A 27,898-nucleotide genomic window follows, 5' to 3' on the forward strand; every position below is an offset into this window, starting at 1 on the left:
TTACAGTACTTTTCTACCGACTACACCGTACACTGGTATTGCTCATAGGACATAGGTTAAAAATGACCTGAGAAAGACACTACTTCATGCAATACATGCATTCTTAAAAACTCGCACTGATACCAGCTCATCTTATACAACCAGCTCTACAAGGGATCTGTAGGCCTCACAACATACACTGTAATATATCATGATCAAGATTATATCATGATCTCATGGTTTATATGATCATTGGAGAATGATGTTCAGAAAATTTTCTATTGCTATTGAATTATGTCTGTACATCACGGCACAAATAGATGGCACAACTAAGGCAATACAAAACTATTTCAGCATCTGCCGCATGCAGTGGACTGCGGCCAACATCTCATTTGATTGTGTAACGGCTTTCCGGTTGGACACGTTGCTGGGCAACACTGTCCCACACCCATCCAGACGATACCACTTTCACTGTGGGATAATAAGCTGTTACAGAGGAAGGTTCCTGCATTTGGGAGGGGACAAAAATAAGACAAACGTAAGATACCATTAACGGTTGTGACCTTCTGTGATTGGCCTCTGCAAATGAACAAACACAAATTTCCATGCCATTATTGTACATTATATATTTATGTAGATCTGAAAATACTTCAGGAAGTTTTATAGGTCATGTGAGAATTTGTTTGCACAACATCCTTGCGGAAAGAGTAGATCTCATCCACATGACGGTCTGCCGAAACTACAGCACAGAATATAATATGCTGGAAAAGTGTCAAGGTGATTACAGGCCTGCCAACCACCATTTGAAACCCCTACATTGAAGTCAAAATATGTGCACAAGGTGAGTGCTTAATGCATAAAATTTTGGTGTCAAGGCACTTAAAATGAGCCATGTGAGCCATGCATAAACTGATCTAATGAATAGACTGCACCGGTTTTGGCATTACTTCTTCCACAATAGGTTTACAGAGCACAAATCCAGAGCTGTCAACCCTCCAAACTGATAAACACAATGACACACAGCACAGCACAACCAACCAACCAACAAACAAACAAACAAACAAACAAACAAACAAACAAACATGATATTGTCAAGGTCAAGACATATTTTCAGTGAAAAATTGGGAAATTTAGTTGGCTTGCTGTATCAAATTTACAACAAAACAATTACACATTTCTCAATTACAACCATATTTTCTTGCATTCGATGAACGAGACATATAAAATATTACGCAAGAATTCTAGTTTGCACTCAACTTGGAAGGTCTTGAAGACCTGTTTTTGGACATAATTTTTGTATTTTTTTTTTTATTGGAAAGTATTAACTCAGCCACACGCCACTTTGATCGCATGTCTGCATAAGGAGTGAGCTATAAATCTATTGTCTTCTTAGAACGAGGACATTTTATACTTACATCATCATACTCATCTGGCACGATGAGATGCGTTGTGCTGTCATCACACTTGTCTTGCACGCTGCCATTATAAGTGTGAAAGAGTCAAGGAATGAAATACATGCCTGTACGACGCAAAAGTTAAAGGCCCATGTTCACACACTACCATAATTTATGCAAGATCATTGTGAAAACTCATACACCGATGATTAACCACGCATTGCATTTGCAAATTTGCATGTGGATTTCATCCACCTGGTGAAAATAATCTATGCCAATAAAATTACTGGTTATCTGCAAAGAAAAATATAACTGTCTTGTATTCTGCAGAGTGTCATAATCACGCTTGCAAGAAAAATTACTCTACTATTGTCACAAATCTTGTGTTGTGTAGACTGCTTCAAATTTTGTCATGAATCTTGTGTTGTGCCGACTGCCTCAAATTTAGCTCACTGTTTTGTACATGCTCCTTTTTCACTTTGCCTGGCAAAAGCTTGGAATTTCTCAGAGTTTATCATAATATAGTGCCTTTCCACCAGGTCTTGGCACAAAGAGAATTTAACAGCATATCCCAACACACTGGAATCAAGCACAAAACTACAATGTGCTTACCCAAGTACTCAACTTTCTGAGGAGCATTTGAGCTAGTTATCGCAGGTGGAAGAGCGACATAACTGATAAAACTAGTTTATTTTCCAATCATATTTTCAAGTTATGATCATGCCTAAACTGTGCCCTTTAATATTAAGAAAAAAGGATCACAGCTTGATTTTTCCTGAAATTATAGAACATTTTGTTTCGCAGCTTGCATCTAGAACTATGGGCAAATGGGTTTATAAAAGTCATTGGATTTTGAGTGAAGGGTCATGCTTTGTCACTCATATCAGGGGCTTTTGTGCACCCCCTCTAAACTTCAATACCCCAGCAGTCATAACAGAAACATAGTCAAAGCGCACACAGCTGCAAACATCTAATTTTAAACATCAACTTTTGGTAGCATGCTAAGAATGACAAATTGCTAACAAAGGATATGCTACGATGTAGCGGCGAAGTCTCTTCCTCTCTACCTCTCCGAATCCCTCTTGGATGCAGGCGACCACGCCCGACAGGAAGTCTGCCAGTCCAGCTCCGACTTTGGCTTCGTCAGACCTTTCCTTCCCATTCCCGTCATGCTTCGCTAGCTTCCTCGGCCTCGGATGCTCCTCATCCTGACGCCGTGAGGACGACGATGACGATGGTGATGAAGCATCGCGTTGGGTGGAAGTTTGGCCCTTGTTGGATCTCCTCGGGTAGTAGTAACTGGTGACATATTACTGAGTCAAGGATGAATACCCTTTTTATGTGTCATATTTTGCATCATCCTCATTTCTGCTGACCCTAATACCTTCTACATTTCTATTCAATTACATCAAGACATTTTGTGGGTCCTGAAATGGGTGTATTTAACTGTCAGAGATGTTAGACACACACTTAAATTTTCTGTAATTTACATGCTAGTCTTGAATGGAAATCTGTCCACACTATGCATTTTAAATAAAATTTTAGGGAGAAAAAAACATATTTTTCGGCATTTTCTATCTCTTTTTATCCACGAGGAATGCATGCTCGTTGCTGGTCTTCACAGAAAAAAAAATACCCAAACTATGCATTCTAAATAAAATTTCATTAAAAAAAAAGGAGAAGCATATTTTTCAATTACAAAATTGCATTACCTATTTCATTTCATTTATGAAAAAAAAACCCAACTAAACATATCAAACATTACAAAAACATACTAGATAGGAACTACATGTACAATGTATATTATTGAATGTTCAACACTAGCGCTGTCAAGGGATACATGGATGTTGGGATGCCCCGCGATGCCAGGTGCTTCCTGATCAGTCTCTCAGTCCCATACCAGTTAAAAGCTGGTGTGGAGTGCCCTATTCTTGGCAGGTGGACGCTGGCTGCTCAAAGACAGTGATGTAACAATGGCAATTTAGTCAAATATCATGGTCAAAGATTGACTTTAGACTTGAGATGATTAAGACTTGCCTGTTGTTGCTTGTGAGCTATTTGTCTACCTCACCTTACTTAAAACTTTTAGGAGGATCTAAACATACATTAATACCATCACAAGTTTTTCTCTTAATGCAATGGTACATATAGAGTAGGGTCTAGAAACTGGAAGACTACATCAAAGGGAGACCAGTCTGTTTGACTTGCAGACAAGAAAAGCTAGAGACAATGTTACATCTCTGCCACAAAAAAAAAACACCAATGATTGAGAAGACTCAAGACTAATCAATATCACCACAATTTTCACTGATTGAAAATGAGAGAAAAATTACATTCTTGCCTTTATTTTTCTACACTCTTCATATTTATTTTTTGATTATTCTGGAAATTATGAATAATTGCACATATAGATGGTACTGATTTAAGAGTCTAACTGCCTTCAAGATATGTTAACCCGTTGAGAACCGGCTGAATTTTGCTACACCACGCATTTCCCATAGACACTTGCCCAGGTATACTTGGGACTAATTTTCAACGAGTTAAGAGTTTCTCCCTACCTTTGTGCATTTTGGCAGCCCTGTAGAGCCTCTGTAGACCCCTGTCCAGAGCTGTCAGTTTGATCCCACTCAGATTGTTGCTCTTGTCTCGATGCTGGGCTACAATCAAAGCAACCTGTACAAGGGGCAAAGATGTGGTAGGACACCAGTCTTAGGAGATGGGTGAACAAGACTGCCAGAGCTTGGGTTGATGCATGTTATTACTCAAAGCTTTGAAAAAACTCCAACCCTTTTTTTTTTTTTAATAAAGGGATCCCGAGAAATCCTTTTGAAGCAACACTGATGATCAACAGAACAAAACCTCCTCAGTCCTACAAATTGTGTATGTGCCTACAAATTTTGCACAGGGCTATGGATCTAGTTGTGACAACTCAAATTATTTGGTAGCATCAAAACCATCCACAGCTTACCAGACTACAGTGTAAGACATTCATAGCTGCCCGATGAAAGAGCAGAACTGAAATGAGGTCAGCAATGAGTTCTATCCTCATACAACACAGGGAATGCAGTTCCGCCTGATACCAAACAAAGACAATAGCTTGTTGATTTTCGATCCTTAGTAATCATGGCTACACTCTTTACAAAAAAACAAACAAGCAAACAAACAAAAAAGAGATACAGTTTTCTGCAACTTCCATTTCTGCTGTTACTCATAATAATTGGGGAGTGGGGGGGGGGGGGGGGGGGAAACAAGACCTTTAAATAAGACCCAGTTCCGGAGCTCTGATGACTTACCCAATCGTTGCCTTCATCTCGGCTCTCGATATCATCAATAGGGATGAGATGTAAATCCCCGAGGCTCAGATCTGCACAGACAAATCGCAATGAAAACATACATACTTCATGAAAGTGGAGATGTTAGAACAGAGATTCTGCTCTTCTACCACAAATCCTGATTGTTTCTTCTACTTCTCATAAACAGGGATAAATTGAAAGCAGAAAGGTCAATATATCTACCAAAACTGTATGAGCTGAGATTTTTCCAAATTGCTACTTAGACATTGTGTGTTGAGGGACTGTACAGTACTGGTTGAGGTGGGGATTCATGTTTTGAATATTCCTAAGTGAGATAATAAGAAACCTCTTATGAAATATGAAAGAGTATGTAATTCTTAGAAAGATTCAACGTTTATTTGATGAAAAGGGGTTTTCAAATAGCTGAGATATCAAAAAAAGTGATAATAATAAAAGGCGGCAGGCCACGCCTTTTATTGGCATCTCTTTGTTTCACCTTGTTTTTGGATATTTCAGCCATTTGAAAACCGATTTTCATCAAATAAACTTCTGATACCCCTTAGAATTGCATGCTCTTTGACATCTCATAGAGTGGTTTCTGAATATCTCGCAAAATGTTAAAAGATAAATCCTCACCTCACCCAGAACTGTACAGTCCCTTTAATTTCACAGTTTTGAGGGTCTAGTAAAAGTTACTTCAACTATCACGAAACAAACACAAGAATGAATAAAAAGTGACAATGCTAGTATGTTTACTGAATGTTTTCACCCAGTGAATCCAAGTATAGAAACAAATAATGTATTCTGCATTTACTGTACTACTGTATTCTGCAAGTACTGTACTAGTGGGTCATTATGTTCCAGATATTGTTCCATGTCTGTGATGACCAATGCAACATGCAAGATCTACAGTAGAGAGTAGTTGCACACAATCCAGTGCTGGCATGGCTTTGGTCTGTTTATTTGTTTGTTTGATTTTTTTTTTTTTTGAGTATGTGTATTATCACGTGTTGTTTTTGTGTGGTTTTATATTTGCCTCTTGTTATTTTTGCAATTTAAAGGTGATTCACAAAATTGGCAAAAATAAAACCACAGCAAAAATTTTAGCTTGTACAGTATGCTGACTGGTTGGAAAACCCCCCTCCAAAAAAAAACATCATACATCTCATAATGGAAGCAGTGGTGACAAAACTGCACCGGATCCCTGGTAACAAACAACAACCACTCACCCCTCATCTTTCCAGCCAGTTTGTATGCCTCTTCAGGCTGAGGTGATCGGCGTGCCAGGGCTGTAAAGAGCCCTCCCTGTCCCCAGTTGCCGCTGTCATCTGGAGCAAACATTTACAAGGCAAATGCAGGTAAGTATAAAGAAGAAGTATGAAATTCCAAGCCTTTCATCGATGATACACTGTACTGACTTTTTATCTCTTGTAACCATACAGAATGATTTGAAGCCATGCATCATTCTTATGACACTGAAACTTCTGCTGAATATGTGCAGATAAAGACAAACATCTGTCTCAGGGAGTCATTTAGAATAGATAACTTCATATCATTTCAATTCTTCATCTTCAGACTGGCAAAACTGTCAATAATCGTAATAGTGTTTTGCAACTTTGTACACAACCAACAACTCACATTGAATGACTACATTTTGGATTGGCAGTTGCATATCAGTAAGGCCAAAAAAAAAAAAAATGTTGTATTGGCGTAACATGAGATTTTCAAATAGGGTCGGGCGATTTCTTTTTTTTTTTTTTTTTTGCTACCTGTATTTTACATGTAAAACTCATATTTAAAGGGAAGCAGTCCTGAGATTTTCACTGTACTGATAATTAAGAAGAGTAAAAAATATAACCTTTCACCAATTTATACGCGTGGACATCAAAAATTGTCTCCGTACGCGATTTTTAAAAAATAATTCCTGCAAGCGATCGTGTAAGAGCCTGCCAAAAGGTGCAACGTCATTGATGCCCTACTCTCAAGTTGACAGCCGTGCCTCAGAAAACCAATTTAAGTGTTCAAAATGATCATATCTGATTTTTTCATAAAATGTGACAATATGTGGTGTTATTATTTCAAACAAAATATTTCAAGCTTATTTATATATACAATTAATATAAAAATAAATAGTAAACATGTATTTGTAAATAACTAGGGATGACGAGCAGAACACCGCTGGAAAGAGTTTTGCATCGATGACGTATGACTCTCCGCCAAGACTTGCTCATTGGCAGAGTCACACTTTTTTAACCGAAATGTACGAGCTTATTTGGTGATTTGAAAGTTTGTTTTTGATGAAAGTAGTTCATTGGAGGTACCAACAACAACATATTTTTTTAAATTTCGTGAGGACTGCGTCCCTTTAACAAAACCCCATTCGATAGAGAGGGTCTGTTGCATCCAAAGTTTGTTATATCACCGGTTTAAAAGCCGTCACGACATACCGGTCAGAATACGAACAAACAAATTCCTGGGCTAAATCACCCACAGAGACTCCAACTCTCCCGTTTTCGACGGGAGATCTCCCGCCGAAAACCCATTTTTGCAAAATCTCCCGTTCTCCCGCTTGAGATTTAATTTCTCCCGCCCTGGCTCAATGTCTCCCGTTCGAAAGGATTTCTTACTTATTGCTATCGTATGTTGAAAAAATAAGCCTTAGATAGCACCAGAGAGCATCTATAACCCTAGGAACTTCGCGCTTCGCACACATAAACAATGATAAACTTGGAGTCTCCCGTTTGCTAGGGGTTTCAGGCGGGAGAATCTCCAGATCAGAAGGTGCTTGGGGTTGGAGTCTCTGCACCCAGCGCCACAGACAAATCGATTCTCCGAATAATATTGAATAAAATCTTCGAACCGGACTTGCCGGTCGCCGACACACTGTACTGCGCGGCCATTTTCCGACACCAGCTGTTGTTGTTGTTGTTGTTTTTGATAATTTGCAAACCCGTATCGCGCCCTCTCTCGGTAAAAACGATGTATTTCCTTTTTTTTTTTTTTTTTTGAATAGTTCAGGGTCGGGGGGTTTTTTAGGGTCGGGGGGTTTTTTAGGGTCGGGCGGGTTACGCCAATACAACGATTTTTTTTTTTTTGCCTAAGTTTCTTTCTTTTTTTTTATAAACTACACAGAGAAAGCTATTGCATAACTTCAGCGTAGAATGGTTACAATTTTAATCTTCAAAACAGTGTCTTCTCATAAACATTTCCACATTGTGTATATTTGTTTTTATGAGACAGACGGTGAATAACTCCCTCCTCACACAAAGGTCCTAAGTATCTTCTCATAGAAAGTTTTATCAAACATATGAAAGTTACACATTTACACATACATTACACGCCTACCCACACACAAACACAAACACCATATGCACAATGAAAGTGGGTGTACAAAACTGGTCATTTAGAGCACATCAAAGCTGCTTTATAAAAGTCAGCAAATTACATCAACAGGGACATCAACCCACATAAATTTAAATAGGGAAGAGAGAGAAGGAAAAAACAAACCAACAAACAGATGGAACTGTGTGCTTGAAAGGGAGACTGCAACCTACCAACACAGTGAACTACGATCGCATTCTGGGCACCAGTGACGATGGGGTGCGTGACATCGCCCCGGACATACTGGATTGCTACACTCTCCTCTTCTTCCTCCTCCTCCTCCCCTGATGGCCCCGAACTTCCACCCTCAGAGTCCTCATCCTCATCATCCGTTTCCATGGGAACATTGCATGACTCGTATCCATTGCGCTCCCACATCTCTTTCCTGTGGGAGGAGCAAAACACCAACATCACTAAATCCTCCTGAAAACATTTTTCTCTTTGCAAGCCATGGCAAGAGAGAGATCTATGTAGCATATCAAGGCAAAAAAAAAAAGAGAAAATGTTTTGTTGATGAACTGTACAGATTGCGGTAGCAATACGTGAGCTCACATCATTGTGTGCTAAATGTACAACCAGTTGAAATATTGCAGGACCAACTGGTACCTTCCAAGTTTATTCACATTCGTAATCTTCTCATTCTTCGTGTTTTTCTGTATTTTCCTGGTAAATCTTGCTTTTGCAAACATTATATCAACAGGACTACAATGAAGTCTCTAAATGTGAATGCAGAATTAAAAGTATAAATTTTTAAGCAGATCATTTACTCCATAAACTGTGCATCACCTTCTCTTTATTGCACATCTCCAGGTATTTATTTTCAAGCAAACTGAGAACTACAGGGAAGACTTACATCCTTCGTTTCCTCTCCTCAGCTCGTTGCATCTCAGCTTCCTCCATCATCTTTGCTCTCTTTGCCGCATTCTCCTCCCTCTGTTGACAAAAAACAAACAAACAGACAAACTTGAAAACTAATCACACACAGGAGGGGATCCAGGAATTCCGTAAACGGGAGGCGTCTTTGCAAAATTAAAGGGGGGGGGGGCACATGCACCATTTCTTTCTTATTATTTCTTTTGTTTGTTTTAACCACCTGGTGCCCCCCCCCCCCCCCCCTGGATCCGACACTGATACATGACCCCACATAATAATTTAACCCTAATTAGGCCGGGGGGGCCTCCGAGGCCCCCCCCCCTCGACGTTTCTCGCAATGTATCGCTATCGCGAGAAGCTATCGCCGCGACATTTCATGACTTTTTTCTTTCGAGTTTCCCGCATCTTTTGACACCAAACTTGCGATGCCCGGGCATGCGGTTCCGAAGTTGCGCATAAATATGCACGTGCATGTCAGACCAAAAATTGCTCAAAAACGTGAATTCGTGTACAATTTCAATGCAAACTGTGTTTACAGGCAAATTTCATAAAAGCATGATTATTTGGGGGTTTTATGGATTAAAATCAATTAATAACATATTTTCTTGTTCGGAACAATGTCGCGGACAAATTACATCGAAAAAACAGTGAAAAACATAAAGTCGAAAAAACAGGGAAATACAAAAGAAATTAAAAAAACAATAAAATACTTAGGAAATTTTTTCTGATTGTGCAATTTTTTTCTCTTACATTTGCTAATGACACTAAAAAGAATATTTACACAAAAAATGTGCCTGTTTTGAGCTTTATTTAGTGATTTATACCAAATTGTTTGATTTCATGCATCATTATGCATAAATTAGCATAATTTAGTGTAAATGATAATTTTTGAAAAAATTTACTTCATGGTACTTTAGATTACATCATAGGCAATGTGTGTGCCAATTTTCGTCGCGACCGCGCGGTCGACGGCCGAGATCTGGAGGGGGGGCCTGGGAGGCCCCCCCCCCCCCCCCCTATCATCTACCTAAATAGCCCGGCCTAGTTAGGGTTAACACTAACAAGATTGTTTTTATGATCACAACGAAACTTTTTTTTTTATTTGAAAAATGTCAAGATTCCACAAATTAAGTCATGTAAATTGCTCATTAACGTCTTGTCATATGTGTGTATCTGCACACATTCAAAATTCACAAAATGCCAGTAGGAGTGAGTGACTACAGAGAAAACTATTAGAAAATATTCAATGAATGATTAGTCTGCTGTGAAAGCCATGAAAGTATGCTTTTATTTCCATAAACATTCATACATCTAGACCTATGTATACAATGTAGGTCTTGTTCTACCACAGCCAACCTTAAAACATTAACCCCTCAAAGGACGGGCTGATTTTGCTACAACATGCATTTCCCATAGATGCCTGCCCAGATACTTGAGACTAGTCTTCAATGGGTTAATGTCCCTAAAAGCACTGCTGTCACATGATGGCACCATCAACCATGTCACATGACTGTACTTCCCTCTTCATTTCATTTCATTTCATTTATTTCATTTCATTTCATTTTATTTCATTTGCAGCAATGCAAAACATTTACACACACAAAATAGCACAATATCAATACAAGGTAACAAAGAAAAATATGTGAAATTAACAATACTACACATCACATAAGCAGATGAAATTGAATTAAAATTAAAGTTGCAGGAAATGGAGGAGACGTGCTGAAACGCAAAGCTTGTATTTTGCAGTCCTCCTCTTCTCTCTGCTAAGCTTCCTTATTCTTATTTTGATGCTACAAATATCCATGTTGATATTCCATAGGAGGGGTGACAACCTCTCAAGATAAAAAGATACATATTTCATATTTCAAAAAATTATATTTTTGGTAAAAAAATTATAAATGATAGAAAAGTTATATGAAACTGTATTTTCTCATTTTTGATGAGGAAAAGACATTCCAAATATCATTGATATATACTAGTCAGCAGCTCTGCCACCGTGCGACAACAGTAATGATGTTTTAAGCATGCCATTTATGACTGACTGATCGTATTTCACAAGTGATTACAAAGAACAGGGACATCTGTATTAACCCTTTGTGGGCTTTGAGAGCCAATTGGTGCAGAAAACCCTATAGTGTTGTTCACACTATCCGAAGTTCCTGGCACAGGAAGGGTTAAAAGGATACAGACCTTCCTCTTCCTCTCAGCCTTCTCCTCCTCCGTCAGTTGTCGTCTCTTCCTGGTAACCGACGGCAACACGGACATCAGTGCCGCAGCATCCCCTGTCTGAGTTCTGTTCTTCCTGAGAGAGCGTGGGCCCTGTGCCTCTTCCTGAACGGCTGCTACCTGGACTGTACACATAGAAACATAACACTAAATATATTATGTTGTCTCACCCATTGAAAGAATATAGGCACACCTTATACCTGAATTCAATACCAGGGAGTTTGGACACCAATAATCTGTGAACAAGGTGAACTATGCTGTGATTTTGGACATCAACAGGTAAAATGAAATTGTATCCTCAACTTCAAATTTCTTTAACAATACATTAAATATATGGGACAGTCTCTCTCTAAAAAAAAGATAGATTAACGACATATGCGTACACCTACTTCGAATGCTATGAGTGCGTGTGTTTGCATGCGTGTGGCAGGTAAATCATGAAAGCATGATGTACATGAAGACAAACTCTCTTGAAAACACACAAACGCAGGTGCGTCACTCAGTCTGGCATGTTGAATAGTAGATAAAGTTCTGTCTACATGTGGGTGAAAGGTGACCTACCTGAAACCAACTCCTCAAAGGCTTTCTTGTCTGCTGCACTCGTTTCCTTGGAGTAGTCTTTTCCCTCAAAGATGTACATGTGACCTGGAAAATGATGAATTCAGTCTTTTTAATAAAGAGTCAACATAGAGCTTTGACATGGACTGAAGTGGTGCTCATACTTCGAGATAAATACATTGAAGATGTACAAAGATATTTCCTTAACCAACAGAAAATTGACAGTCAAAATGAACAGCTGAAAGCAAACAATCAAGACAGCTGAAACAACCACATTAAATTGACTGCTTGATTGTGATTTACTGTGATATGTCAGGAACATCTCTTGATAGCAGAGTTGTTTCTTCACGGCTTTAGGTTGTGAAATATCGTTTATGAAGACAAAGTGATACCAGATCTTTTTTGTTTTGTTTTGTTTATGAACTCACTACAATAAACAATAATTGACAACAGGAAGGAAAGTGAACTTGCTCTCTGTTACATAGCATCAATTCACATAGGCGTTGAGATATATTCCTCCATTCTCCTGCAAAATCTTCTTCTACCAAATAACATCAATACAGCCAAGAAAGAGCAATTTTGGCTTGTCTTCCTAACACACTTTTGTCTTTGCATCCCTCTCATTTGCCTCATTTGCCTTCTCATTATTGATAATTTGCATTAGATCAGTCTTTATCATCATATGAAATGAAAAAAAAAAAATCAATCCTCACTACTCTCTATAAGATACTTATTTTCCATTCATTCCTGCCCCCCCCCCCAATGGCATTCTCATTTTTTCCTTCTCTCTGGCTTGGTCTACATGTACATCAGTTACAGGTGTATCCTTCCAAGTAAAATAAGCACAACATTTACTGACATCCTAACCTCTCTCTTCTTCACAGACATCCATCTTCTCTTCACTCTCCACCTCCTCCTCCTCTTCCTTCTCGCTGGCCTTGTCTGCCTCCTCCAGGAGCCACTCCCCTCCCGCACTCGCCCCCAGGATGGTCTGAAGGTCCAGATCCACCACGGAGCTTTCCTCCGACTGGAGCAGTTTCTCCAGGCCAAACTTCAGCATGTCAGACAGCTGAGGAGGAGGGAAATGGTAATAACTTGATGTACGATGTACTCCACAATGGCACACATTTACAGCATGTCGCAGTGGCGGACCCAGGAATTCCGTAAAGGGGGAGGGGGAGGACAAAAAATATTTCTGGTGCCACTTCTGCCTTTAATCACTTGATGAGCAAAAAAGAAAAAAATAAGGCTTCAGCGCAATTTTCTGTTGAACAAAATTAAAGGGGGGGGGGGGGCAGTGCACAAACCCCTTTTGATTTTTTTTTCATTTTATTTCTTTTCTTTTTTGCTGACTGAGATTTAAAAAAATTATGAGAAAGAGAAAGAGAGAGAGAGAGGAGTGGGAGAAAAAGAACTACTTGTTCCACATTTTTGCATCTTGTAGAGAGGTGTTTGACTCATGAAACAGGTCATGGATTCCAGCCACCGACAATTCAATGTGCTATGAGAATTATACAACCCCCTTTGTGGTTTGCCCAGGACAACAGGTGACAGTCAGCAAACGCCAATGGAGAGTAGTGTCAAAATGGTTATGTGGAAGTATTTTTGTAATACTGGTAATCTTGGCAACTGTGGTTCAATTTCCATCAACAATTTGAGCATCATATATTAGCATTGCAGTTTTTGAAAACCATGATGTAGTTTTTCAGTTGTAAAAAGTCACCTGTATTGAGTTGCAGTAATGCTATTGACATTTCTTTTTTACATAAATTGTGCTTTTAAATTTGTATGTCAGAAGTGTAAATATTACATTTTTTAAATGAATTTTTTTTTTATTTTCAATTCCCCACGTGCATTCCAACATGGGGGTGTTCAAAGTAAATGTTTCATTATTGAGATGCAAACAATTTTACCAGAATGCTTTTTTCCCTCTTTTCTCCAAAACATTTTTTTTTTGGTGGTACTTGTTGGTGAATTAGAAGATTTGATGAAGATAGAAAAAGAGAGACAAAGAGAGCACACAAGAAGGAAGAGGGACAGGAAAGCACTCCTCATACCATCATAATTATTTCTGGTCATGAGGTACTGGATTCTAAATAGGTCATGTGTTCAAGCTTTTTATACTCAAACGATGGAGATGGGAAGAGAGAGACAGTGTGAGGTGCTGAATGGACTAGTGCTAATTCTTTGTACGCTGGGACATACTCTAAAATGGATGCAGTTTCCTTTAAAAAAAATTTGGCTATCAAGCTAGAGAGGCTTTGTTATAAACTTAAGGCACTTCAACGACACACAAAAAACTTCTGACCAGACAATTCAACATTTATGCAAAAATCAACTGCAGACATACAGTCTAATCGACACATGAAATACAACATACAGTGAATGACATATCTGGTACCTGAGTTGCACTCTCTGCAAGACTGCTGTTGGCTGTTCCCAGCGAGAACTTCCCTCCCTCTATGACATCATTGGTCAGTTTGAGCTTCTCGTCCGCACGCCGCATGATCAGCTCCTCTACCGTGTCCCGTCCAATGAGGCGAATGATTTTCACAGGTCTGGCGGGGGTCACGTCCACGTGTATGGAAGATGGAAGAGGGAAACATGTGCACAGATTCTTAAACTTCTTTCCGAATGTAAATTCTTGACGAATATACATTTTCTGGACACAATTCAATGATACATGTCAATCATTTATGCAGAGCACAAGATAATGATGATGGCAATGATGAGGATGAGATAAGAGAAGACACAAAGAGAAGATATGGCACAAAAGAAAATGAAAGCAGAAAAGAAAATGGGATAGAGAGACAGACAGAAGCAGGAGGAAATCCACACAATTAAGGGCAGAAAAATCATAAAGTTTAGACAGAATTTTTCCTATAAAATGAAATTTCTTCCAAAATAGGATGGACATAGGTTCTACAAGTAATTGTCCCATCATACTGCTTCCTAGCTAACAGAAGGAAAAAGAGACAGCATTACATTTTGAATGGATGTAGTAATTGAGACTACAGCAACAGATCCATGGCAAATACAAACTGAAATAATTGAAATCTAATACTGAGAACATCAATGACTTTTCGACTGTTAGCCAATCTATATCAGTATGGTACATGTATTCTGGAAAAGTTACATTTTAAACAATAAGGACTTCTGATAATTTGTAAAATTCTCAATTATCTGCCCATTTAATCATGACAAATTTTACTCAATTAAATAAAAAAAACCAACAACATTGTCTGTGGATAATTTTTCCCGCAGTAATATTTCATCACCTCATCACACAGGAGGGGGGGGGGGGGGGGGGGGGGGAAATATTTCCCTGTAATCTTGATTAAAAAACATGTCAACGTCATCTTGTCAAATCACTAGGCATGGCAACAACAGCACCATGGGCCATTTGCAAATAACATGTAAGAGTTATAGCAGACTGAGGTAATTTAGTGTAGGAAAGACATGACCCCCAACCCCCTGACCCTACAAACCTTGTCTGTCCAATGCGGTGGGCCCTTGCTGCTGCCTGCAGGTCATTCTGCGGGTTGAAGTCACTGTCGACAAAGATGACCGTGTCGGCGCCGACGAGGTTTAACCCCTGACCTCCAGCCTTTGTGCTGAGAAGGAAGGCAAAGGTGTCGTCTCGCTGGTTGAAGTTCTTGACTGCCAGGTAACGCTCTTCTCCTCGTACTGACCCATCCAGCCGCTCGTATTCATAGCCTGCACCCAAGAATGATGTACACAATAGGCTTTTAATAAACTGTATTCTACTGTGATGTCATACTCATGGGTAGATCTCAGGAAAATCTTCCTTTTCCCACAAATTTCAAGCTCTCTGTACACCATGAGAAGGAAAGACACTCAAGCCACAGGGATATCTGAAATATTCCATGAATTTTATTCTTAATATGAAAATCCCTTATAAAAGTCCATGACATGTTAAAAACCTATTTAGAGGAATCCTGTTACAATATGCATGCCAAGAAATATTTGCTTTGGTCTATAAACAAAACTGTGGCTTCTCCCAATCTTGATTCACAGGTCTGGGCTGAATCTCCTCTTTGAAAGTTTCAAACATACTTTAACTTCATGACCAATCCTGATTAAATATTCCATGAAAAATTTAAAGCTCATCTTTCCTTTAGTGTTAGAGGCACTAAAAATTCAGGTATTCTTAAAGTTGAAGTTTATTACCTACCAGCAATGAGTCAAAGTGCAGTCATGTATCAAACAGTAATGAACAAAAAGGTTATTAAACAGTTATCACAAAGATAGTACATCTTGAGTACGACAGAAAAAAGGAACGAAATCGAACAAATACACAAAGTACTGTGTTGATATATGATAAATGATGTTACATACATCCCTTTAATAGTGGTAAAGACAACAGGATTTTCAGACAGCACAAATCCAAGTGAGAACAGATCAACTGATGTTTTAGCCCAAACATGCAAAAAGTCTTTCAAAGGATAGGTACATTTCCTTACAAACATATTCCCTAGAATATCTTGTATCAAACTAAATATAGAGTTGTTTTCATATGATTTCTTTTAAATGAAATGGAAAATAACCTACATGCCTCCAGACCAAGTGGTAGATCAACCCCCTGTCTATGCCCCATGAATGTCCCTTGCAGCATGGTCATGACTTACCCCTGTAGCCAAGGTAGTCCTGGAGGATGTCCAGCATGCGCGTCATCTGGGAGAAGATGAGCACCTTGTGGCCTTGTTGCCATAGGAACATGAGTAGTTTGTCCAGCAGGTGGAGTTTGCCGCAGCAGTCGACGAGGTGCTCCCCCAGCTCAAATGGCTCTGGCTCCACACCTTCAGTGACAATGATTGAGCATTTAACCCGTTCGATACTGAATTCTGAAACCCCCATAGTTGCATAGACTTAAATACACTGGCCACCAGTTTCCCGTATAGAACGGGTTAAGACACATGAAAACATGAATAAAACACACATACACATATGGTTGAGTGGATAGATATCCTTAACTGTAAAACCAGAAATTTTCACACAAATTTCAAGCAGAGCCAAGATTTGTGAAGAGGAAAAACGCATGTGAAAGTGTTTGTCCTCACAATGTATTGAATGCCAGTGGTAATTCGCGAAAGTGTCATGCTGTGAGAAAGGCAGTCTGCTCCAATTCATGGAAGTTTTATGCCTCTAATATTTCTTGTTTCACAGTATCCATTTTCACAATATTTCGAGTGCAAAACCTCTACACAGTCTTTCACAATTTAATTAAGCAGGGTACTAAAGAGTGATCAGGGAGAAACTTGTCAATTACATGCACCTCAACGGGCAGAAATTATACCTATATCAGGGAGGCTTTTGTATTCTATTGTCCTGACATGAAGAGAATGGTAAAAGTGTCATGGCTGAGGAGATAAGAGCGCTGTCTGTGAATCACATTAACGTGATGGGGATCGTGAGTTTGAGCCCAACGAAGCCCGACGTGTTTGCCCTTCAGCAGGGCACTTTGTCCACATTGCTGCTCTCCACCCAGGAGTACAAATGGGTACCCAGTTATGCTGGTTGATCAGCATGAGCGCACCTGTAAAATGGCAACTGGCTGGAATACTCCCCAGGGAGGGGAGAGTGAGCACAGTTAGTGCTAATTGGAAATAATGTATCCAGTATTGAGGGTAAAAATAGTCTGTAAAGTGTTATGACATTCTTTACAAGTCTAAAATGAGCTATACAAAAACTAGCTAATAAAAAATAGATAATAATATTGAGTTTTCAGATTGCCCCCAACAGAATCAAGGAGACTTGGCAGCTATGTATACCATGTACCTACATATCCAATATCTCTGGAACAATCCAAATACAACCCTGGTTCTGAGATTCCTAGCAGTTACTGACCATTATACAACTATTCAAATTTTCTGATCAGTTCCAAACTGTCACATTTCATACTACTGCCCTCAACAATGTAACTATTGTGATGTTATATTCAAAAGTTTTCTACAAACTTGTCAAGAAGCAACATGAGTAAGCTATAACATGTGTTAAACCTAGCATCACCCAAAGATCAACTCATTCTACTCTGCAGCCCATTATAGAGCACTGATTCTGCTGATGAGGAAATTAATTACCGTCGAAGAGGTAGGGATGGTTCACACACTTGCGGAGCTGGACAAGAACATTCATGAGACTCGTCTTGGTCCGGCCCATACCTGGGACATCCAGCTGCTGATCAAAGGCAGCTGAATATAAAGAGAGAGAGAGAGAGAGAGAGAGAGGTAGGTGTGAGGTTGCTGTGATATTTCCAAGTACTCTTGAATATAGGTCCATGATTACATAAGTGCAGCTGTGGTTACTATATTAGCTGGCAACATTTGACTGATTGATAATAATATCATGATAACAATAATAATAAACACTTATAGAGCACTTAATACTGACATTTCCAAGCGCATTAATGAAGAAAAATATCAAATCAAAATACAGTAGTTTGCATGATTGTTCATGAAACTCCAAGCATGATAATAAATCAAATTTGAATAACTCAGCCTGTACCAGAAGCACACACTCACACTGATGATGTGAAATTTATAATTTCAAAATGTCTTTTTCTGTGCAGTAATATCGTGAGAAGTACCACATAACATATCAGTTTTTAATGTAGTATAAGTTTGCAGAATTAAATTTTTGCGGGTTTGAATTTGCCTGTTCATAGAAAGAGTTTGGTACTGCACTTCTGCATTGCATTTGTCTGTGCAATATATTCATGAAAAACCCATAGTTTACATTCGAATGGCACAAATTCTGATGACATGGAAAAGTTAGAAAAGTTTCAGAAATGATCAGTGAGCTTACCATAGTCCTTTGTCAAGATTGCCTTGTACAACTTCTTCTGAAGGGCAGTCAGTCCATGAAACAAGATGACCTACCAGATAAAACGTCAAGAGAGCAGAAAAGCAAAGTTTTAGTAAAGGGGATGAGTAAGTATGGGTAGTTTGCTCTAGAATTACATGACAATTCAATATAATCACTGCAAGTGATAGATCCCATAGTTCACTGATACAGGAATATAGTGAGTGAAAAAAAAAGTCATATTGTACATAAATGTATACACATCTTATTTTATTCTATTCTTACTACATATTCAAGTTCTTGTATGTTTCCAGACAACACAGATATACTGCGATTAGTACTCATTGAAAGATGACAGTCAGAAATCTAGGAATGATCTTCAATCTTAAAGTAAAATTCCTTCTTGTCCTGTGGACAAAAACTCTAACACTTACGATTTGCTCAAAACTGTGATGCCACACACAACAAAATGAAGAATGGGAAAGGAAATCATTCATTTGTAGTAGAATGGGGCATTTATTCAGAATAAGCTGCAACAGAAGGTTTCAGATGGATGACAAGCAGTGTAACAATACAATGATACCTCAGACTTCTTGGGCAGATCCAGGACCACCTCTGTTTTTGTGCGTCTCAGCAGAAACGGGAGCAGAATTCTGTGCAACTTGTCCATCACTGCCAAAAAAGAATCACAGTTTGCAAACTGTACAAGATGCAGCTGCTGGAAGCATCATTTCACATTGTTGTAGTGTAGTTTATGTGTTTACTAGTGTATGCTAGTCTCTTCTCAAGGACAGGGTGACAAGCCGGCTTGGATACTAGAATTAACTCTTTACGTGCCATGGAGAAAACCCCCTGTGTGCCACATTATACTGAGACAACAACTGAGATAACAGACAACAGCCATGCTGAGGAAAAACATTTTGTTTTTCAGATATATGAAACTTTTATAGATTTTTATTACCCTGGACAACTAAAGAGCAAAGTTACAGAGGAAACGCCAAACTTTACTTTGATGTAAATTGCATGACAGATATATGATTGTTTTTCTTTCAAATGACCAGTAGTTACTGATTTGTAGAGGCATTACTTTTGCATACAAAACAGTGGCTGAAAATTAGAATATACTTGTAAATTCAGTGAGGAACACCACTTGATAGTCAATCACCACATAAAATGCAAGCTACATGTGACAAGAATGGAATCGCAAGAAATGTTCTCATTGTATAGTGGTGTTTGGCAATTTATCGATTGGTTTGGGTGGGATTGTGCATTTGAGCAAAACATGCGAACTTGGCATGCCATTGACCAAGTCAGGCGTGTGAAAGTGGCACATAAAGAGTTAAGAGGCTTGCTTTGAGGCCCTGCCCAGATAAGTAAAGTACAGTGTTTTTCTTGTCTCCTATGATAAGTAGTAAATAACCACTATGTCCCTCAGACAGGACTTAAAACAGTGGTCCTGTGCATCAGAGAGTCAAAATTCATACCATAAGATGTGAATGGCATCCACTGCATATCTCTATAATCATGAAGAGCAGGGTGTCAACCATGACAATATGGTAGGGCGAATGATACCAACATCTGGTTTGCTTTAAGTAACCAGGAATTGTCAGGAAACAGTATTAGCCTATCACAAATCAATTTTAGATTTGAATAATGTGCACACAAATAAAAATCAGGTGAATGGTTGTTGCTACCCTATTCTCTATTTCTCATCAGACCAAAAAGTTTTCACAAAGAATTTTTGGAATGTACAGTTCTTCCAGTCACTGCAATAGTCACGCTATTCTGCAAGAAAAGTTTACTTGGCATGCCATCAATGGTAGACAAATGATAAATTCTGATTCTAATCTTTCAAAATATTTGTCCGATTGGACTTTCTACCTACTACCCCTTTTCTGAAAACAAAGTACAGAGGAGAGAAACAAACTCCTCCATAACCTCTCTGCTATCTCTAGCATAGACATGAAAAGAGACATTGAGAAACTGCATTCACAAAAACTGCGTGGTTAGAGATGCAAACCAAAGCAACCCTTCATTTCATTTACTACCATATTGAAATAAATCATAGAATGCATTTTCTTTTCTTTTCTTTTTTTAACAAAAGCTGTTTTTGAGCAAATTGAGAGCACTGAAGATTGTGCTGGGCTGTCCCTCACAAATCAAGATACAGCGGACAACAGAGAATCACATCGTACAAACCTGCAAACATACGAATATGTAGGGCACGAAGTGAGAAATGACCTTTACCTTCCTTGTCACTTGTGTCCGAGAACTCATCCACAAACTGATCGCAGAGGCTGCGACGGAAGATTCGTGGGGCAATGAAGGAGAGAAGTGAGTAGAGTTCGCGAAGGTTGTTCTGCACGGGAGTGCCAGTCAGAAGGACTCTGTGTCTAATGTTAAACTATAAAAGGGAAAACACATGACACGATTTTAAATAAGAATGCATCTTTAATAATTCTCTGAACATAATAATTCATGAGATTTACTCTAGATTTCTTCATGCCTTTGGTGTTTTTGTTTTATTTTGTTTTTCTAAGTAAAGGGCAGTACAGCAGGGGGTAGGAAGATGTTGTCTGACACTGCTCTTTTATAAAGGATGTATGCCATCAATTTTTGTGTGATACAATTTCTACATTGTCAAACAAATCCCATCTATTCAATAACAGAATTAATCATTCCATCATTTTTAAATGAGTGACAAGGTACCCAAAAAAAAAAAAGGACAGAAATGCATGCAGAAGTAAAAAAACATGCAGAAAGAGCAAATTGTTTATTATGCTATCAAGCACACAAATTCAATACTAGATACTGCAAAAGTGGTTTCTTTCGCGGTGGTTTTATTTTCGCGCTTTTCGCGCTTTGAGGTTGAACCGCGAATTTAACATCACGCGAAAATGTTTTGAAGTCGTCGCTTGTTAAAACGCTATCATTACCGACCGCGAATTTAAACACACGCGAAAAAGTCGGCACCGATGGAAACCGTGAAAGTTTCTGTACGCAAAAGAAACCACTTTTACAGTACATGAATTCATCAGATTTTTTATGTTTGCTTTCGTTATTTGTTATTGCACAGTTTCTTCACCATCTCTAGTTGCTCATAAATGCACACCCAGTGACAGAATGAAGTCATTTAGGTATGACAAGGAAGCTAGCAGCATGAAACTATAGAGGGGGAAGTTTTTTGTCCATCTTCAAAGCATGCAGTTTGCAGTAGCCAAATCAATAGCCCCGCTCCTCACTTGAATGCACACAGGCCACCATCTTGGTGTACCCCCGCAAAATACTTCACACACAGTACACAAATGATGACAGGGTACGCCAATATGGCTGCGGTGGCGATAAAACACATGCTCGAGTAGTTCTTCCCCCTCTACAGTTCCATGGCTGACACTCACCTCTTTCAGAGTCTGGTGCAGCAGAGACTCCTGGTTTTTGAGGCGATGAGCTTCATCCACCACCAGCACAGCCCAGGAAAACTTCTCGAGGAAACTTGTATCCTTTATGCACATCTACAAACAGCAAGAATATAAAATATGAAGTTTCAGATGAATACTGTCCCCCTTGCCTCCCTAAGATAAACACTCCATGACTATTGGCATCATTTGCTGATAGTTACCAGGGGCTGATCCAGGAATTCCGTAATGGGGAGGCGCCTTTGCCCCAGTGCGCCCTCCTCTGGATCTGCCATTGGTTACACATCCACTAAACATACTGTGTATCACTAATAGGTTAGAGCACCTTCCACTAAAAAAAAAAAAAAAATCTAATATCTCAACATATGATGTGAAGAATTTGAAATGGAATTATTAAACCTGGGGCCGTATTCTGAGAGCTTATTAAGTGTCTGATTAGCACTTAATTACCGAATTGGTATTCTGAGAGCATGATTAAGTAGGGGGTATATTAACTACCATAGCAACAAGCGTTTTGGCGGGAAGGACCTACGCGTTTGCGCGAATCAATGCGCGTGCACCTGTGAGAGGACTTAATCACAGAGTTAATTACGAATCGGTATTCTGAGGGTGTAATTAAGTATGAAAGTTAATGGAAAACTTAATGATACCAAAGAGTGTCATTAACTATTCCGATATCACGCATTACATCGTGTTTTCTCTGCCACAACGATGCTTACCGTCTTCGGTAACTGAGGAGCGGTTGAATCTTGTTATCATGGTATCCGTAGAATTCAGAGAAAAAAAGAAATATAGCCGATCTTCGAGGAATTTTGTCATTTTATGTGAGCAAAGAGGTTGAGATCTTCGCGTGCGTAGGTGAGGGGTTGTAATCAAATGCCGGAGTGTGCGCATGGAGCTCTTGGGCTGTAATTACAGGGGGCGTGGAGGAGCGCGCATTGAGGGCATATTTTGCGCGTGTATTCATCATTTTGGCTTCTAACAACACGTCTGATTGGATGGAATAACAATTAGATGGGAGGGACCTAAGATAATTACAGGGGACTTAATCATACCTTAATTACGTCCTCAGAATACCGATTTTGCCCATGATTAAGGGCCTATTAACTTCACGACTTAATCACGAAGTTAATTACAGACTTAATTACGGCCTCAGAATACCACCCCTGGCCTCTCCCTACACTACAGTTTCCCTTTGATTTACCCTCACACAAATGTTTGTTCTTTTAAAATAAGACAAACAAGATAACTGCAGGCATCCTTTGCACCAGATTGCTGCTTTGACAATGACCAACTCTTGAAGAAAAGGGAATTGCTGTTGCTTCAAAAATGACCATTTTAAAAATGTTTAATGCTGATTTCCATAGAAACCAATGGAAGTGTCACAAGAACACATTGGCTCATCTATTGTATTAGCCATATATCCCGTCCATTCATTTTTTTTTTTTTTTGCTTTTTGTGAATTGGGATTTCCCAATACTGTATACGCTATATATTTCGCGGGGGGTTTATTTTCGCAAATTTCGCGGGTCGGGAGCTATTTGCGAAATCAACAACACGCGAATATATTACCTTCCAAAATGAATCCCTTGCCTTGATGATAGGAACATTTCAGTCCTAGTATACCATAACACGGCTTACCGAACAGACCATACTGGCTAAGCTTGTTTATGTACATATAGCCCGTCCACGTCTACTTACGAATACTGTAGAGAGCCAATCCATTATCGCAAGGGGACCACTCGTCAGAAATCTAGCGCGATGGACTTAACCACTTCAAAAATGTTGAATTCTAACTTACTAGTTCGCAGAGTTTAGCAAGTGTTTTTCATGCAGTGTATAACTAGTATCATTCTTATTTGCTAGTAAGTTGAAAATTCACACTTTCTTTGCCACTTCATATTTTCTCTGGTCCCCCAATCGCGAATTTAACCACTCGCGAAAATGTGTGACGGCGGCAATTCGCGAAAATGTATGTACGCGAAAATTATATCGTATACAGTAATTCGCGAGTGGTTAAATCCACAATTGTGGAGTACAGTACTGAACGGACAAATTATGTATATGTGCATGTCACATTCATGTTCGGGATCAGGGTTAATATCTTGGTGTGTTTTTAAATTAGCAAATAGCACCCAAGTCACAAAATTTGCAAAAATAAAAACCTCATGATATATTTGGTGTATGCAGTAATTTGAATATGTCAGTGCAAATGATATCAATGTTTTGTGAAAAACTGGAAACTTGAATTCCCAAATTGTCCTCAGTCTGACTCTTTTGAACCATCAGCCCTTTTGTATGTTTGATTTTACTCCATTCATCAAAGTTACATTAAGTGCAATCCTCAAAAGGGAAAGAGGAAATTCATTTGCGCACCTCGTAAGTGGTGAGGATGACATCGATGTTATCCAGTCCTGATATCTCCTGACGAAGTTCTTCCCTGTACTCCTTGTCACCAGTATAGGACACGACTTTGAGATGTGGAGCAAATCTGTAATGGAGGCGATATATGGAAGAAACGGTATCTGTGCATGTATTCTTAAGTTTGAATGAAAATTAGCATACATTGAGTTGGATAACCAAAGGTGGGTGACTTTCAATCATTTCTGTAATGGAGGTCAGCTATAGTAGAAACAGTACAGTTGTATCTTTTGAAGTTTGAGTGGAAAATTAAAATGCACTAGTTTAAATAGATAAACTGAGATGGGTGAATTTTAATCACCTGTGTAACAAAATGATGTCAAACTTTTCTGGTTTTATTTTCAGAATCAGTCATTTCTCTTTCAGAACCAGTTCAGTGGATAAGATATGGATAAGTGTTTCCATTTATACTATTTAACCAAACTTTTTTCAGAAATTCCAACAAAAATACTTGTTTGCAGTGTTACCTATGCAACACGTAAAACATCAGTTGAACCTGTCCATCTATTTATGACAAAATATGACCAAGGAATTTTCTGACTAATTACTTTCCTTATTGACAAGAAAAAACTGTTCTTGTTGTACCTATCTTGCTTATTCAAAAAGATAGCTGTCATGTAACAAGACACACTTTCAGTATATTTCAGAGTAACAGAGTTTCAAGCTTGCCCCAAATGAAGAAGGAAACAACTGGAAATTCTAAGATACTGTTTAGACAAACCTTTTCAATTCATCTTGCCAGTTGCCCATAACAGACAGAGGACTCACAATCAGAGCTGGTTCGTTTTTGGTGGCAGTTTCAGGGCTCAGCATATAAACTAGGAGTGAAACAGTCTACCAGAAGAAATGAAGGAAATAAAAATGGAAGAGAGTGAAACAAGCAAGGTACACAGTGCTCTCCCATTATAAGGAACACGGTTGTAACAAAATTCCTATTATCAGTACAATGAAGTAAAAATTTAGGCCTCAACACGATCGGCGCTATATTTTTTATTGTTTGCTTGTTCGGTTATAATGAAATTTGGATATAATGAAAGAAAACTGCTGGCCCTGACGACTTCATTATAGTGGGAGTCAACTGTACACGATTGTACTTGACATTACTTCATATTGATAGAGTAGTATTACAGAAAGTAGTAAGCATTTATGAGTTCACTTTTAAACAACTCATGGAACACTGTACTATGTAAACATTATTCTTCGGTGGTATTTTCCAATTACTTACTGGAGAGCAGCAGCACAAGACAAAATAGCATCAAGTAGTACTTTTCTCCAGATCTGTCCCCAATTGTAGTCCTACACAAGGGACTAAAAGCCATTGGTTGCTTGCTTACAAGCATTCAATGCATCATTAGCCGTCCCATAAAAGAAAATCAATCTATAATGCAAACCCCAAAATCAACATATTGTAAATTTGCCTGCCAACATCCTGCAACATTCCTAAATTACTCTTTTTTTTTTCTTTTTTTTTTGTATATATACTTCACATGGGTACTGAGATGTGACTGGTTTTGGAGATAGTCACAGGGATTCTTCATTTCCTTAAACATCAGTCAAACAGGAGCTTAAAAATGCTACAATAGCATTATTTCTCTTTGCTGATACGGTGAAATGACCTGCTTTAGTTCCAGGTACATTGTATTGCCAACAGCTCGTTTTTGCACAATACAGTATGGATCTGATATTGGGATTGCTGCAACAAGTATTAAACAAACAATAAAAAAGTGCTAAAAAAATACCGCCCACAAAGAAAAGCAAATGAAAACTTAAACAGAAACAAAATCTTAAACCAAAATTACCTGACATGTTTTTCCAAGTCCCATCTCATCCCCAAGTATGCAGCCATGGTTTCTATGGAAACGCTGAGCCATCCAGTTGGCCCCTTCAAGTTGATAGGGTCGTAGGGTGATGTCTGAGTGAAAATAAACCGACACAAAGCTATTTACAGCAATTAGTCTAGTTCACAATCATCTCTGTTGCTGTTGTAAGACTGCATATATACAAGCTGCAAGTCATATACTTTTTATAGTTGTCGACCAGTTTCTACAAAAGAAACTGTACATCTGCATATTGCTGCTGTTGCTTACTTTTTAGAGTCGAAATGGCATTAAAAATGTATTTTTAGGAGTTTCAATACTAATGTACTTTTTTTACCCACGTGAATATCTAAAATTCCACGTATCTGAATTGAGCCAAATTTAATCCAAAATCACAGTTAGGGTAAAACCCCCAGTATTCAGTCATTTAAGCTTTTCTGCGATATTCTTTAAACTAAAATAATGCATACATACATCATATCTACAGCAATGTATGTGAAATATATCAAATTTCTTTCATCTCAATTTTCATTTTGTTAAATATCTCATAGAATTGCACAAAATCCCAAAATATATCACCTTGAAAATCCCCCAGAATACGGTCACCGCGACCAGAATTCGGTCACGCCATATGCGCGTTCAAAGTCAATGCGTGTTCAAGGCAGCTGAAAAATGCACCGCACACTACCTTGTTGGCGCAAAATTGCATCGGCGACGTTGCGGCACCCATTGGTGACCGAATACTGGGGAATCGGCACTTGTATTCAACCCTTATACATTGAGTCACTGCATCGGCACGTACGGAAATTTAGTTTTTCTTTTGCGTTTTTGAGGAAAGCATCACACTCCGAGCTTGCGATAAGCAAAATCTCCCAGAAGAGAACAGCGTATTTCTCGATTTTTAGCACTTTTTCGGCGACTCGTACTCTTAAAACTGGGCTTATTCCGCGCGCTTTTGGAAAGTCGCGCCAATTCTGCACTTTTGACAGTGAAATTTGGGATTTTGGATGGATTTTTTGGAGGGGACTAAGGGATTTTCCTGTTGTGAATGAGTGTGCAAGTATGTGAATTAGTGTGATTTGCGTGTGTTGTGACAGTAGAACTTTACTGGCTGGTGATTAGTGATAAGTGACCGAATTCCGGTAGGTGACCGAATACTGGTACTCTTACCCTAGTACATTGTACTTATTGGCTGATTTCCAATCATTCATGTAAATTTGAACCAAAATTGACAACATGAACGTCAACGTCGATATCAACGCTTCACGACAGCCGATTGGGTTCAAATGTATGTGAGTGATTAGGAATAGATCTAAGCCATTTAGTATTTTCTGTGAATTTGATGCAATGTAGTTTGTTGAAATTCAAGATATCCACATGGATACGAAAGTAAATTTACATCATCGCCAGCTTTGCGCCTCACGATAAGTTCGGCTTTTCATTCCTTTATAATGCATGTTCCTGCTCAAACGCTTTACTGTACCCTATTCGTATACCAACAAATCCACGTACCTTTCAGGCCGAGCTCAGAAAACTGCCCAGCAGAAAGTTGTTCAAACTTGGTATCTGCATTTTCAATGCTGTTGATTTTCGTGAGGAGTCGGTCCATGATGTCGGCAGGTTGTTGTCCTACTGGCTGCTCGAATCCTTACTGTGCGGGAACTGTCAAGTCAGAGCTCTTTTAGTTTTACTAGTACCCTACTGCATACAGGGCA

General features: G+C 38.9%; 1 protein-coding gene across 1 annotated transcript; it reads right to left on the reverse strand.

Annotated features, from left to right (window-relative positions):
- On the reverse strand, positions 1-27,898 carry LOC139720103 (chromodomain-helicase-DNA-binding protein 1-like). The gene is made up of 24 exons (XM_071631470.1): positions 27,696-27,898; positions 26,166-26,278; positions 25,088-25,200; positions 24,322-24,436; positions 21,928-22,041; positions 20,777-20,933; positions 19,113-19,201; positions 18,533-18,602; positions 17,809-17,919; positions 16,357-16,527; positions 15,196-15,424; positions 14,109-14,265; positions 12,575-12,776; positions 11,711-11,794; positions 11,114-11,274; positions 8,901-8,980; positions 8,221-8,432; positions 5,896-5,994; positions 4,667-4,737; positions 3,932-4,046; positions 3,214-3,322; positions 2,406-2,672; positions 1,391-1,467; positions 1-465 (listed from the first exon to the last, which is right to left on the reverse strand). The coding sequence occupies exons 1-24, from the start codon at positions 27,790-27,792 to the stop codon at positions 368-370; spliced, it is 3,111 nt and encodes a 1,036-aa protein (XP_071487571.1). The 5' UTR covers positions 27,793-27,898; the 3' UTR covers positions 1-367.

The sequence above is a fragment of the Diadema antillarum genome, unplaced genomic scaffold (assembly GCF_040938485.1).
Source record: "Diadema antillarum isolate AM-2024a unplaced genomic scaffold, OU_Dant_1.0 scf00000122, whole genome shotgun sequence".
Classification (NCBI taxonomy): Eukaryota; Metazoa; Echinodermata; class Echinoidea; order Diadematoida; family Diadematidae; genus Diadema; species Diadema antillarum.